This window comes from Leuciscus leuciscus, assembly GCF_965113295.1.
Source record: "Leuciscus leuciscus genome assembly, chromosome: 22".
Classification (NCBI taxonomy): domain Eukaryota; kingdom Metazoa; phylum Chordata; class Actinopteri; order Cypriniformes; family Leuciscidae; genus Leuciscus; species Leuciscus leuciscus.
Window position 1 is genome coordinate 30,679,602 of NC_138746.1, and position 13,876 is coordinate 30,693,477.

At 37.9% G+C, this 13,876-nt stretch overlaps 1 protein-coding gene across 1 annotated transcript in view; it reads right to left on the minus strand.

Moving 5' to 3' along the window:
- spred2b (sprouty related EVH1 domain containing 2b) overlaps nucleotides 1-13,876 on the minus strand; it is a 42,638-nt gene that overhangs the window by 9,872 nt on the left and 18,890 nt on the right. The window contains exons 2-4 of the mRNA XM_082154639.1: nucleotides 10,415-10,592; nucleotides 10,015-10,183; nucleotides 8,711-8,775 (exon numbers count right to left, since the gene is read on the minus strand). Coding sequence (XP_082010765.1) covers nucleotides 8,711-8,775; nucleotides 10,015-10,183; nucleotides 10,415-10,592 — 412 coding nt within the window. The remainder of the gene's footprint in view (nucleotides 1-8,710; nucleotides 8,776-10,014; nucleotides 10,184-10,414; nucleotides 10,593-13,876) is intronic.

Consider the following 13,876-nt stretch of genomic DNA (forward strand, 5'->3'; position numbering starts at 1 on the left):
AGAGAGCCTGAGCCGACATGATTTAAAAATACGTTTAGGAGGATAGCTGGGGCCGGACTGCTGGAGATAATTAAAAACACAGACCTTCATGTTTACACTGCCGTTCTAAAACACACCGCTCCAAAGCACTCAAGCAGTATCAGGCCGACAGAGATATAACAACTATTGAGCTGCCTTGCTGTCTACTGTCTTCTAAAGCCCCGTTCACACCGCCAGCGACACGCAGCGACATGATCCCATTCATTTCAATGGAGCGCTGGCGACTTCCGGCGACAGAATCTGTCATGTCTAAAGACACGAGACGCGCGACAAAAGTTACGAAATTTCAACTTTATGCAAATGAGATGCGAATTTCGCGAGCAACAACCAATAGGAGGGACTGTCAGTGGAGCTCATGTCATCGTCTCGACTGCAGGCAAGACAGAACAGCGTTCAGGAGTGATTTGATTCACTGTTTTATATGATTTGACTAGTGTAACCACATATGTACATGGATATAATAAAATGATGCATGGAAGACAAACTGTAGACAGTCAAAATGTATGTTTGATTCGTACATTGATCGTGTGTTGTAATTGTATGATGCAAGTTTAGCACTGCTGCAGTTCAATTTACAGTTTCCCCTGCATTAAGTTGATTATTAGGAACAAGAAAATGTATTATTTTGTCAAATTCGAATGACGTTTTAGTAACTGTTGACAGTATGAGCGAGTTTAATTTGTTGATTGACCGATCGTTAATCTAGTTAATGATTTAATGCACCGAGCACTGCTGTGGTTAATATAACAACACTCTCCAACAGCATAATATTACTTTTAAATCTTTTAAGCCTAATTCCTAGTCAAATTAGAATGATATCTTAGTTTTATATATGACTTGTGATTGTACTTTCTATAGATATGGCCAGACGTGCAGTCTACCAATAACATAAGAGCGACAGCACTGAGAACGGCCACAAGCGACAGAGACTAGCGACAAAATCTGGCCGTGTGAACGAGGCTTAAGGCAGCATCCTAAAGATCCGACTACGCTACATTTTCCACGTTCTGCTCTGTTTCGCTCACAATTAAGTGCAATCTTTCAAAAAACACACTATTGACCCTGAGAGCGGACTACGTAGTGTACCTTGTTCTGAGCTCTCAATCAGTTGCACATGCACTGTTGTTTTGCACTTAAGTCCGTGTGGCCAAAAAAACTTAAGTACTTTCAACAAATACTTTCGACTTCAGAAGTGACTGATTAAGAACGCTCTAGAACGTGCAAAAAGAAGTTCAAAATAACTGAGCTACAGTATACTGTTAGCGAACATCCGGATGCCGAGAGCGGTGTTTAGATGAATTATGGAGCGCCAAAGAAGGTGGAGCATCAAAGCGTTTACCCTCTAAAACGATCGTTTTAGACAAACTTATCTTGCTTTGGAAAGCTGTTTCCAAACTTCGTTTTGGCTGTTTTTTGTTCAAGATTATACCAGTTTATTGTTTATCGTTACACCAGTTTGTTCTTTGATTTCACATGAAGTATATTGTAGGCTTTAGTTCATTTATTCCAATAGTTTGATGTCAGCATGCTTTCTAAGATAATATTACGACACTCTCATAAGCATAAAATACAAAGAAATATTTTGCAAGACATTTTGTTTGCTTCGTCTGTCATCTTGGACTTTCCCTTGACTTAACTTTTTGCCTGTGAAATGCAACATTAAAATGTTGCCTTAGTAGGCAATATAATCATGCAGCCTAATTTTTAGAACAGTTTTCATGACAAAAATACATCTAATATGTTGCCTACATTGGAAGCTCACTAGATTTTTGAACAGAAACGAGGAACAAAACAGAAGAAAAAAAAATGGCGCACTAAACTAAATCTCTAACCCCCACCACAAAATCAACCGTCTTATCGAAAAGCTCTAAAGTGTGTGGCGTAGCGCAGATAACAAGAGAGTTCAAAGGCACATGTGGCCCAACTCTGATTCAAAGGCATACCTTCCCAGCAGCAGAGCCGATGCCGGCCCATTAATGACGCGCAATCAGTGGCGCAGTGGGGGAGGGCGGAAAGATAATGAGGGGGGAGCAAAACTGAAGGGGAACTGAAGTCTTTTGGGTAATTTCACAAATGGGCCCTCCTTTATTAAGTCTGAGGCTGGCCACCCTGTGGCACGAAACCACACCAGACCAATCCAAACTGTCTGAGCAATAAACTGGCTATAACCGGACATAGCTTAATGTGGCCCCATAGGACCTACTGAGAGAGAACCAGCATAAAGAGCACAAGAAAATAGAAGCAGAGGTCAAAACCAGGCCCATACATGGACCACAACTGAGTACAGGGGTCAGAAACAATAATGTAAGCCTTTAAAAACATATGGGAACGACCAACTACTACATAAGCAACAACAAAAGTGGAATTTGCACTGAGACAGTATTGACAAAATATTTTTTTTTTTTTTTGTAAAATTTGCTCTAATGATGCAAGAATTTTGTGGTTACCTGGGTGTTGCAAGATGGTTGCTAATGTTTTTAGTGTTTTTAGCATGTTGCTATCTGGGTACTAGGGTACTAAGTACTAGACAGTGGAGCCCAATCCGGTTCCTATTCCATCTGCCTACTTGCAGAGTTCAGATCCAACCCTGATCCAACAAACCTGTCTGTAACTATCAAGTGCTCCAGAAGATCTTAATTAGCTGGTTTTTTGATCATGGTAGGAGCTGAACTTAGCAGGAAGGTAGATCTCCAGGAACAGGATTGTCTGCTATTCTACATGTTTTAGTCTCTAGATGGCTCGGGTACATCAAAGGGATTTATTCGGTTCTTGCTTGACTTTTAAGTCTAACATATACATCGGCCTCCTTATGCAAATGCTAGAGTGGGGCCGACATACATTATCATCATCAAAGTACGACTGTGCACTTTTCTAACCAGACTTTTCTAACCATGTGCCTTGATTTTTTTTCGCACCAATGTGTTTGTCCAGAAAGTGGCAACACTGGTTTGGGCCGTCAAAATGGAAACAGATGAGAAAACAAAATAAACAAACTACTGGACACCACAACAACAAAAGATGCCTGAGCTGATGAACGCTTGTGTGATGGAAATGAGTACTAAGACATTTTAGTCGGTCATAAATTCTGGAGAGAAATATCGCAATACTGGACAAGGATGACTCGAGGCCATGTATCAAGCGCTTGAGCATGCTATCACATGGAGTATAAAAGGCTATCGATTTGACCATATGCATGCTAACCATTTGCATCGAAACTGAAGAGGACTTGGGCTTTAGTGTCAGACTCTTCTAATAGCTGGTGACCTGGCCAGAGGAACATGTTTTGAGGAGCTGCATGCTTTTACAGGTTAGCAGTTAACATTGTAGATCTGAGCATAGTTGGATTTGCTGTGCATCAAAAGCTTTCCCGCTGCTCAGGTCAACCGCAAGCAATCAGATTTGATCGCACCAAATGCTCGCCATCGCTAAACGCGTGTGCGGTCGGCGTGTGCTCAACGTGCATGATTGATGCTATCTGGAAAGTGTTTTATATTCTGTATAGAACTCCAAACCACTGACAACAAGGTTTTCAGCTATAATTTCTCATTAAGACAATCCAGGGAGTGAAAAATGTGCTGGAACTAATTGAGTTCCAAGTCAAATTGCCTGTAATCAGCCACCTTGAGTCTTGGAAGGGCACCGGTACCTTTTCCACTGCTATGATTAGTGCTGAGAGCCTTTACGTACACATACTCCACATGCAGATGCCCAATCCTGCTAAGGACCGGAGAGGATAACAGAATAAAGGTTCTCTACCTCTTGCATAAAGAAGCATTGATTCTTTCCACCTCATTTTTTTTCCCCCTCTTCCCAGAAATGTTAGTCTTCCACATCCCACTTCCTCTGAGCATCCTCCAGGGCCCTGGCTGTGAGCGCTCTATACAGCAAAGCCTTATCCTGCCTGACTGCTGCACAGGAAGTTGTTTTTTGTCATTTATATATTTCCTCCCAGTCCCAACACTCACACACACACACACACACACACACACACACCACACAGCCCAAATTGTCAGAAACTCTACCATACTCTATTTAAGTATAAAGTTAAGAGTGTATTCATGCAATATGCAAGTCAAATACACACCTGAAACAAGGAAAAGCTCAAATTAAAATAATTGGATTGTTCAACTAAAATAGTGCATGTGACTACACTATTACTTTAGTATCATTGATATACTATTCTAGTTTTTGTTAATATTTTGAATTAATATTGTCTGGTTTCATTTTAAGTTGAACAATTTCCTATTGTTTCTTAACATTTTTATTAGCTTTGTTAAATGTCTATATAGTTTTTATGAAGTTTACCGAGTGCACTTTTGGCACACATCCATGTTCGATTGACATTAGTTTACTTTGTTTGGATGATGTGAACGCTGTTCTTCGAACTCGGGTGTGCATTCACGAACTGAACCCGAGTCCACCTAAAAACGGTGGTCTGGGGTATGGTTCATGTGAACTCTGGTACGTTTCACTTCTTATATGTTATATGCAATAGTTTTACCGGATAGTTCACCCAAACATTTTTATTCTGTCATTAATTACTCACCCTCCTGTCGTTTAAAACCTGTAAGACTTTCGTTCATCTTCACAAAACAAATGAAGATCTTTTTGATGAAATCTGAGAGCTTTCTGCCCCTCCGTTGACCCTATCGCAAAACTAATCCATATAAATTGAGCGGTTTAGTCCAAATTTTCTGAAGAGACACAATCGCTTTATATGATGAAAAGATTGAATTTATGGATTAGTTTCATATGGATTAGTTTTACAATCTCTTTATGAATATTTTAAAGCGTCAAAGTGGTAGTTGCGCAGCTGTCAATCAAAATTATTAATTTCCCTTCATGACTGATGACTCATCATAGACATTATGACAATTTTGTCATGATGTAGGGTGATGCATTATGACCTTTGGAGCACTTGGTGCTCTCTGCTCAGTTCAATGTATGTGGTGACCTGGAAAGGCAAGTCATTTTTTTTCTCTCATTCAAATAGTATTTTAATTCAAAAGTGTTTAAAAGGTAATTTACATTTTAGCATGACGCATTGTTAACATGTAACAAAGTGTTGCTAGCATGTTTTGGCAGGTTACTAGCATGATGCCAACCCCAATCTAGTGAATGTTTAAATGGAAAATGTTTGACGGAGTAGAAGAGTTTTTGCCCATTTGAGCATACGTAGATGCCACATTCGACCGCTCCAGACACGTTGACGCGCCGCCATCTTGGAACAGTCAGCAAGTCATAACTCACAGTAAGAATCAATGATGCCACAACATTGGGATAACCTTTCACAGGTGAAAATGTGTTGGTTTGGCTTCATATGTACTAACTCAATATTAAAAATTTTACTACTGAGATTTGTCTAAAATGAATAAGAAAATTTGAGAAGAAAATACAAGTACATCAGTATGTTACCTTTGTCAAGCATGCATAGTGAAATAAAAAAAATTGAAAAGAATGTTTACAAATATTTTATTTGGAGCCATTCACCATGATAGTGTAAATAAAAAAAGGTTGCAACTTCCGAAAAGTTTTCCATTTAATCCTGCTTAATATATCCAATATTCAAAATATACTGTTGTTTTTCTGGTGAAATAAAATGAATCAATATTGCAATCATTTTTCTGCTGTATTATATATGTATATGTAATACTGTGTATAATATTTGTATGTATTGTTAAATTGGTGCATAAATAAATACAAATAAATTACATATTCTTTCTTTAGTTCATGTATTGAAAAAAATTACTTTTTTTTACTACAATTTAATTCTTCAAAAGTTTTGAATCTGCTTTGTTACATTGGCAGTTTGGTTGAATTGACTCCATTTCAGAGCAAATATGCATTAGGTGAAAATGTCATTTCTGATCAGTTCTAGACTGAGGTGCTGTGAGCACAAGCATCTCAAAACCATGCGTCTCAGAGCACACGGAAGACACACCCTGCTAAATGCCCAGCATTCAGAGACGCGAGTCCATTCCCTGATCTGAATGAGCTAAAACGAGCTGAGGTTAAGTATAGGTTAGCTCACGAGGAACCATCAGGAGGAATGTGCATCCCAGCAGAGGAACAACTCCCCTCGACATAATCGCCCCGAGCTGTAAATCCAGACCCGCATTTCTGCTGTCTGCGGCCACTTGCCTCGCACGGCAATATATGGAAAGGTCATCAACACCAGCCCCCCAACCCAACAACTGCGCCAACGACCTCACGTGGAAGTGTGTGTCCACTAGCTTCCGACGGCCGCAGAATGTGTGTGTCCTGCAAAACAGGTAGGTTTTTAAAAAGGAACTGGCGCACGGCAGTAAATCTGGTTCTGTTTTCCGACGCGCACAAGAAGAGCATAAATTCCAGGACGGAAAGAAGCGTTGGATTAAGTTTCCTTTCAAGCTCGGGGTCCTTGGCTTAGCAGTCTACCCTTTTGGCCTGAAAGCGAGACAGACAGCGAGTGAAAGAGGAGCCATGAGGCTTCCCCTGTGCGTGCCCCCCCCCTCCACCCAGGGCGACAGTAAATCAGGATGGCAGTTAGCTAGGAAGCAGCTGCTAATGATAGTTTTACTGGGGAGAGCAGGAAGTCTTCTCCTGACCCCGCCTGCTGCTCCTGGTCTCCTGTGACTGTGACAGTAAGTGGGCAAAAGGCAAGCGTCGGAACAGAAATCGCCACAGGAAACCGGCCTGCGCCGCTATCACGTCCACCATCTCACAAAACAAAGGCCCGTCTCTTCCACAGTGGGAAAAAATATCACAAGGCCTTTTCTGGGACACAAACCACACACACACACACACTCAAAGCTGAAGGGAAGAGGAAGCTACTGAATATTACTTTTTAAAAACGTATATGTCCTTAGTGCACAATGGCGTGAAACAACACGCTGATGTGTTTGGGTGAAGAAACGGGAAGCATGTCAAGAACATGTCTGGATCACACATGACATGAGGTGAAGGAAACACCACGAGCTGAGAGTTCATTCCCACACATTCATTTGTTCCCTCGTTTTAGCTGTACTATTCGCTCGCTCAATTTTGTTCAATCGTAAATGTAACTTAATTAAAGGAAGGGAACAGATTAATACTATCTGTCCACAATTTAACTAAATAAATGAAAAAAAATATTTTTTTTGCCATATATTAATAAATTGATTTTTTCTTCTGAGTATCTTATAAGGGGCTTTGTAATATTTCACTCCAAAATCAAAAGAAAGAAATACAAAATGTTATTTAGCTGAAACAGAAGGAAGCCTGAAAATCATTTTTCACATTTGACACTTTTGCCCTAAAACCTTATCTCAATAAATCTCAATCTCATTACTGTAATGCAGAAACAAATATTTGTTATTATATCATATTTAATATGTTTTATATTGTATTTAAATACATTTAAATAATGTATGATTTAAATTGAGTATATTATTGAAGTATTTACCACTAGCATTCATATTTGTTACTCTCTTTATTCTATGTAGTAAACTCTCTTTATTGTTTTGTAGTATTTAAAATAAACTATTACTGAAATGAGAATCTAACTAGAATATAGGAATCATCCAACATTTATTAAAACAATTTAATATTAAACATTTATTAAAAATGTCTTGACACATTATGATAATAGGAATATGATAAAGTAATAATACAGTAATAAGTGTCATGAAAACCCTATTACAACAAACTCACACAAATCTTATCATTAGAGACTTCTACTATCATCAACAAATCAAATACGTTTTGATTTTTTTTTTTATAGAAATATCAACAAATCAGCATTATAACTGCAGTGCTATTGATATGAAAAGTAAGGAAGAACATTTAACAGGTCTAATAATATTTTCATTACGAATACGGGCACAATCTTAGAACCAATGATACACATCAGTTTAACAGAAAGAATAAAGGAATAGTTGCTTTTTTGCCCATTCTTCTCTTAAGTTTTAGTCTACATCATTGTCTTGTATGTCTCAGAATAATTCCTAGTGTCGTGGCGTTCATGATCAGACGTACCGCTGTATCAGTGTCCTTATTTGCACATATATATTTGATTTGAAGAAGACGGGATGAAAAATGTGTGCATACACTGTGCTGGTTCATGTTTGGAGCGGGAGAGTATATGAATTATGTCCGATACATGCTTGCTCTGGTCTGGATATGAATCGTGATCCACGTTGCGAGTGTTGCTAAAGGAAACGCTCTCATGCACACTCATAAGTTTCACGTGTTGGTAGTCAAACTCCAGCTCCACACTTGTGTGTTACTGTACTGAGGGAACATACACCTATGAGACGTGTTCGACCTCCGAGCGCAGCGCTCAAACGGTCTCCTGTGACATTTGAATTCTCCGCTGTAATGAGATCTCATGCATAATACAACGCTGCGATTGGATTAAAAGAGTTAATTCTCATGAATAATGCGGCAAAAAGCTCAGAAACTCAAGATATAGACGCGCACTTGCAGCCAATCACCACTCCACTTTTCATGAGGTTGGTTCCACTTTGCTTTTCAAACCGGAAGAACGAAATGGCTCCAATAAATGAAAAAAATAACCATCTTTCCCTTAATAATAAACATAATGAGTGCTATTGTGGTTTTCATTGGTGTGCAACAGATCTGTTAACATCACAAAAAATGTGTTAGGGTTTCTTGACCTTTTAAATAATCATTATACAACAAAGGCTCTTACTGTGAACACATCATCATCTCCAAGTTCAGCCTCATTTTGGAGTGTTGAAGAGGAAGTTGTGGAACCTAAAATAAAACACACAAACAGGAGACATGAGCCGACAGACCTTCACATATCCTGTCGGTTAATGGTGGTGTTTGAGGTTGGAGAGAGAAAGAAACTGACGAGACGACAGTGAAAGATTGATTGATGGGTGAAACACAACTCCAGCCAGAAGTCCTAGAGCGTGTCACTGACGCGTTTAACCTATTCTTCTTTAACACAGATGGTTGTAGTTAATTCAAAGTCTTGCAGAGCATTTAAGAATATGCTTAAGTATTTGTTTCTGTTGTTCTAAAAAAAAAAAATATATATATATGCTTCTGAAATACTAAAAGTGGTGCACGGTTTAAACTTCTCTGTTTCTTTTAAAGTCCCCCTGTGGTGAAAATCAAGCTTTTAATGTTGTTTATATAAACTATGAGGTATATAAACTATGTCTATGTGGTGTTTTTGATATGATTTAAGACAAAACATTCATAAGTCGACACCATTGCTGAGTATTTTCTACTTAAAACTGCAGTGAAAAAAAGATAGTCTCAAAAACATGGTTTGAAATCGCTGGTGTTTCTGACGTCACAAACTATCCTTGTAACCAATCAGCTCAATGTGTGATCGTCAATGAGTGGATCTCTGAGCTGCTGTGAGTGAGTGGAGGCAGGGCTAATTTGCATATTCATACAACCGTGTATACTTAATGAAACAAGGGTGTCGAGTTACATTCAAGCTATTTTAAGGCATGAATTTTTAAGGAAAAACATTTAAATGTCATTTCGTTAATCAAAGATGAGTTTTAAGGGATACAATTATTGACTAAAGGGGGACTTTAATAAATATTCATGTTTTGTTGTTTTGAATAAGCAATGCTTTTTTGTTGTTTTTTTCTAGCTAATACAACAGTGGTCTTAGACTTCCTACTGACACCTACTGGTGTGGATGCAGCATCACACACACACACACACACACTTTTTTTAATTGATGCAATTGCGGATATACCCTATTCAGTGATGTATTTGTCACCCAAGATTAACACCACAACCAAAAGCGTCTAATAATAAGGGTGAAACTAAGATAAAGTGAGTAGTCAGCAGATCATGTGATCTCAACATGGCTGCCACCATGAGGGGAGACCCCTCTAATATGCCTAGAGTCTTCCTCATTCGTGAGTGCATAGCATTTTATTTCCAATATGTATGCAACTTTTTTTGTGGAGCACTTTTAAGACTGGAAACATGCAAGTGTTTTTCTACTTTCAATGCTCTCACCCTCCGTTATGTCCTCCAAGGCTTTCCGCACACCTCTGTCGAAGGCACGGGCATCGGCGGGGCTCTGGAACGTCAAGCCGCATTTTTTGTTTTCGACCTTCCAGTGGTGAAATGTGGGCGTGGCCTTCGTGTAGATCAGATCCTTCCTCACGAAACATTCCAAAATCACCTGCCAGCCAAAACAAGCGAGACATATCTGAGACTGAGCCCACAGCCTTCTGCTGCTGCTGCACTGCTAGAGGTCATTGTCTGACAAAAGTCTTGCAAATCACATAACAAATGAATTCGTAACCAGATTTGTCTTGGAAAAGAACCCAGCATGCAAAACTCCCCAGGTTGTAAATCAGCTTGATTTCCCAGAAGCCCCTGGGGAGGAAGACTATGAATATTGGTGCCACACCTGCTTGTCTTTGAGGCGCTCGCCATGGATGAGGAAGTCGCTGTGTCCGGTCAGCTCAGCGGGCATCACCTTACAGACGCCCACCCTGCTGAGGCCCCCCCCCTCCTGTGCCAGCCATCCCCCACTCGAGTCATCTCGGGTCATGACCACCGCTTTCACGCGCACAATGTAACTGTCACTGAGAAAGACAGAGAAAGACACATGAATGGGACATCATTCAAATTAGGGATTAGCTATTATTTGCAACAAATTAAATTTATATGTCATATAAAAAAAATTACACTGTGAAAATCATGATTCAATTCAATTCAATTCACATTTATTTGTATAGCGCTTTTCACAATACATATTGTTTCAAAGCAGCTTTACAGAAAATGCATGTCTACATTACAATTTAGAGTGATCTGTTATCAGAGGTGACTGTGTCCAAGTTATGCATTATCAGAAATGTACATATACAAATCACAGAGTTAACTAATAATGTATTCATTTACACACTGTATTAATTTAAGGCAGACACATGAGCTCATTGAAGTAATGAATGCATTTTTGTTAAATTATTAGGATATGTAGACAAATGTAACATTGGTGATGATTTTAATGCCATTTATGTTTGTCTCTTATAATATTGGTTTGATTTAAATTTCAGTAGCATAAATGGTAACGTAACGGTAAAATAACATTACGTAACATTAAGTAACATAATGGTAAAGTAACATTAAAGTCAATTTCAAAACATCCATTCAAAACTCAAAAATGCTTTGATTATCAAATATTCACAGTTGTCTCTATGTGGCATTAAATATTGTAGTAAACATATTCGGGGAAATACTGTCTTTATGAACTTATGTTAAATTATATATTCTTTTTTATGTTCAATACATATTTACTAGGTTTTTACTGTATTTTACTTCTTATTGTGTATTATTATTATAATTTAAAATAACAGTTTTCTATGTACATATATTTTATATGCAATCTTCAGTGCCACATGATCCTTCAGAAATCATTTTCATTTGCTGATTTGCTGCACAAGAAACATTTCTGATTATTGTAAGTGTAAATGTTGAAAACGGTTGTGCTGCTTCATAATTTTGTGGAAACTGTGATATTTATTTCTCAGGATTCTTTGAAGAATAGAAAATTCAAAAGCAATTATTCAAAACTGAAATCTTTTGTAACATTCTACACAGTTTTCACTCTTTTACACTTTTAAACAATTTAATTTAGCTTCCTTGCTGAATAAAACTATTAATTTCTTTAAAAAAGATCTTACTTTTTGAATGGTAGTGTAATTTCAATAAATTCAATAAATTTATTATTGATTTTATCATTAAAACTAGGGATGCACTGATATGAAAATAATTCTTTAGATTTGAAAGCCAATAACCGATATTTTGGCTGATAAATCTAAATCCAAATTTGTATATACATTTTCAGAGCCTGACTATAAAAACCAAAGTCTCACTATTAAAAGCCATGTCCCAAGCACACAATTATAATGTTCTCATAATAATGTTATGTAGCCTACACTGTAAAAAATGTCTAACCCTCCCAAATCAAAAATTTCAAGTGACCGATAACATCTACATTTTTCAATTGGCCCAAGTGAAATTCTTGTTGCAATAGTCTGTTAACATTGGCTCAATGAGAAATAATACGTCAGACTAATTGAAAAATTTAGATGTTATCGGTCACTTGAAATTTTTGACTTGGGGATGTAATTTTTTTTTACAGTGTATATACAGTGTTATATATCTGCACATGTTGCACTTTACTGTATTTTCCTTATTTGAAGTGATTTCAATCATATTTCAAGCAATTCAAAGCGTCTCAGCTGAAGGAAATAATACATTATTTATCGGCTTCAATATATCGGCCACATTTTCTCATCAGGCTGATAACGATAACATTAAGAATGATCATATATCGGCTGATAGTGATATGGTGGCCGATATATCGTGATGTATAAAACAAATTTTATTTCAATAAATAAAATGTCATTTTATTTTAGCCACATCCTACCCCAGTAATACTCTAAATCCAGCTGTGTGTTTTCCATTCATCTGCGGCTTTACACAATGATGTCAGACATAGCAATGGGGAAATCAAGCATCAACACCTTAGGCCAAACCAAGGCCTGTCAGTATGAAATCCACAATATTCACAGTGTTACACACAGCCAGAGGACAAGGCGGCAAAATTAAAAAGTCATCCAAAAAGGCACCTGCACTCACAGTGGTCCTGAGCCCGAGCCAGGTATCCTTTCAGACCAACCCAACCGTTCTTCTCCTGTAATGCCGTGAAAGTCAGCAGTCAGCCTTATATGGTAACCTGAGCTGGCGTGTTCAATAATTAACCAGAGAAGGAGAGCGGACGGGTCAGGAGGTGAGGGCACGTCTCAAGACCAGAGAGCAACTAAATCAATAGACTGAGCCAGAGGAAGGAAACGGCCTTGTGTACGTGTGAACGCTCACAATCTACATGAAGACCTCAAACCTCTGACTCACAAATAACCAGGAGGAAAGAAAAGAAACCGTCTAATATCTCAGTTGTTTCCCACCAGATAGTAGTGAGATTACGTTGAGAGTAAATTAAGACTTCTTAGGTTCTTCACATAGGAAAAAAAAACTCGAGTAATCTCACGCGTCTCCTCTAGAATTTCAGGAGAGATCTCAACAATGTCTCAAACTGTGTTCAGACAGATGCTGTATAAGCAGGAGGAAGTGACTGGGAGAAACCACTACACTCAATATAGTAAAGTCCCACCTATCAGATAAAAGAGTGTAAAGTGTAAAGGCAGCTCGTGTTTTAGCAGGACCTGAAAAATACGTAAAAACTGTAGGATACCATTTTTATCAGATAATAATGGTGATTTGCCATGTTTTTGAAACACAGGATTAGCCAAAAGTTTGACATAAGAGCACCAAGGCTGCATTTATTTGATAAAAAAATACTGTAAAAACATACAGTAAATATCATGAAATATTATTACAATTTAAAATAACAATTTTCTATTATGATATGTTTTAAAATGCAATATATTCGTGTGATTAAAGCTGAATTTTCAGCATCATTACTCCAGTCTTCAGTGTCACATGATCCTTCAGAAATCATTCTAATATGATGATTCTGTGATTATTTATAACAGTTCTTATTATTATCAATGTTTTTTTTGGTTGTGGAAATCATGATACATTTCTTTTTAGGATTTGCTGGCACAAGAGAACGTGGCAGAGCTCGTAATAAAAGAGATGATGGGGTTTTTATTACACAACAGGTGAGTAAGGTATTTTATTGAACAGATAAATTGTCCTCTCACAGGGTTCACTGTAAAGCATGTTCTGTTGTGAAGTGTCATTTCATTATTTTTGTAGCGCTGTAACATCTTGAGATCCTTTCCATCTAAACTGGTCCTCTCTCATAAGCCTAGTAGAGACTGTTTTATGATCCGTATGATAA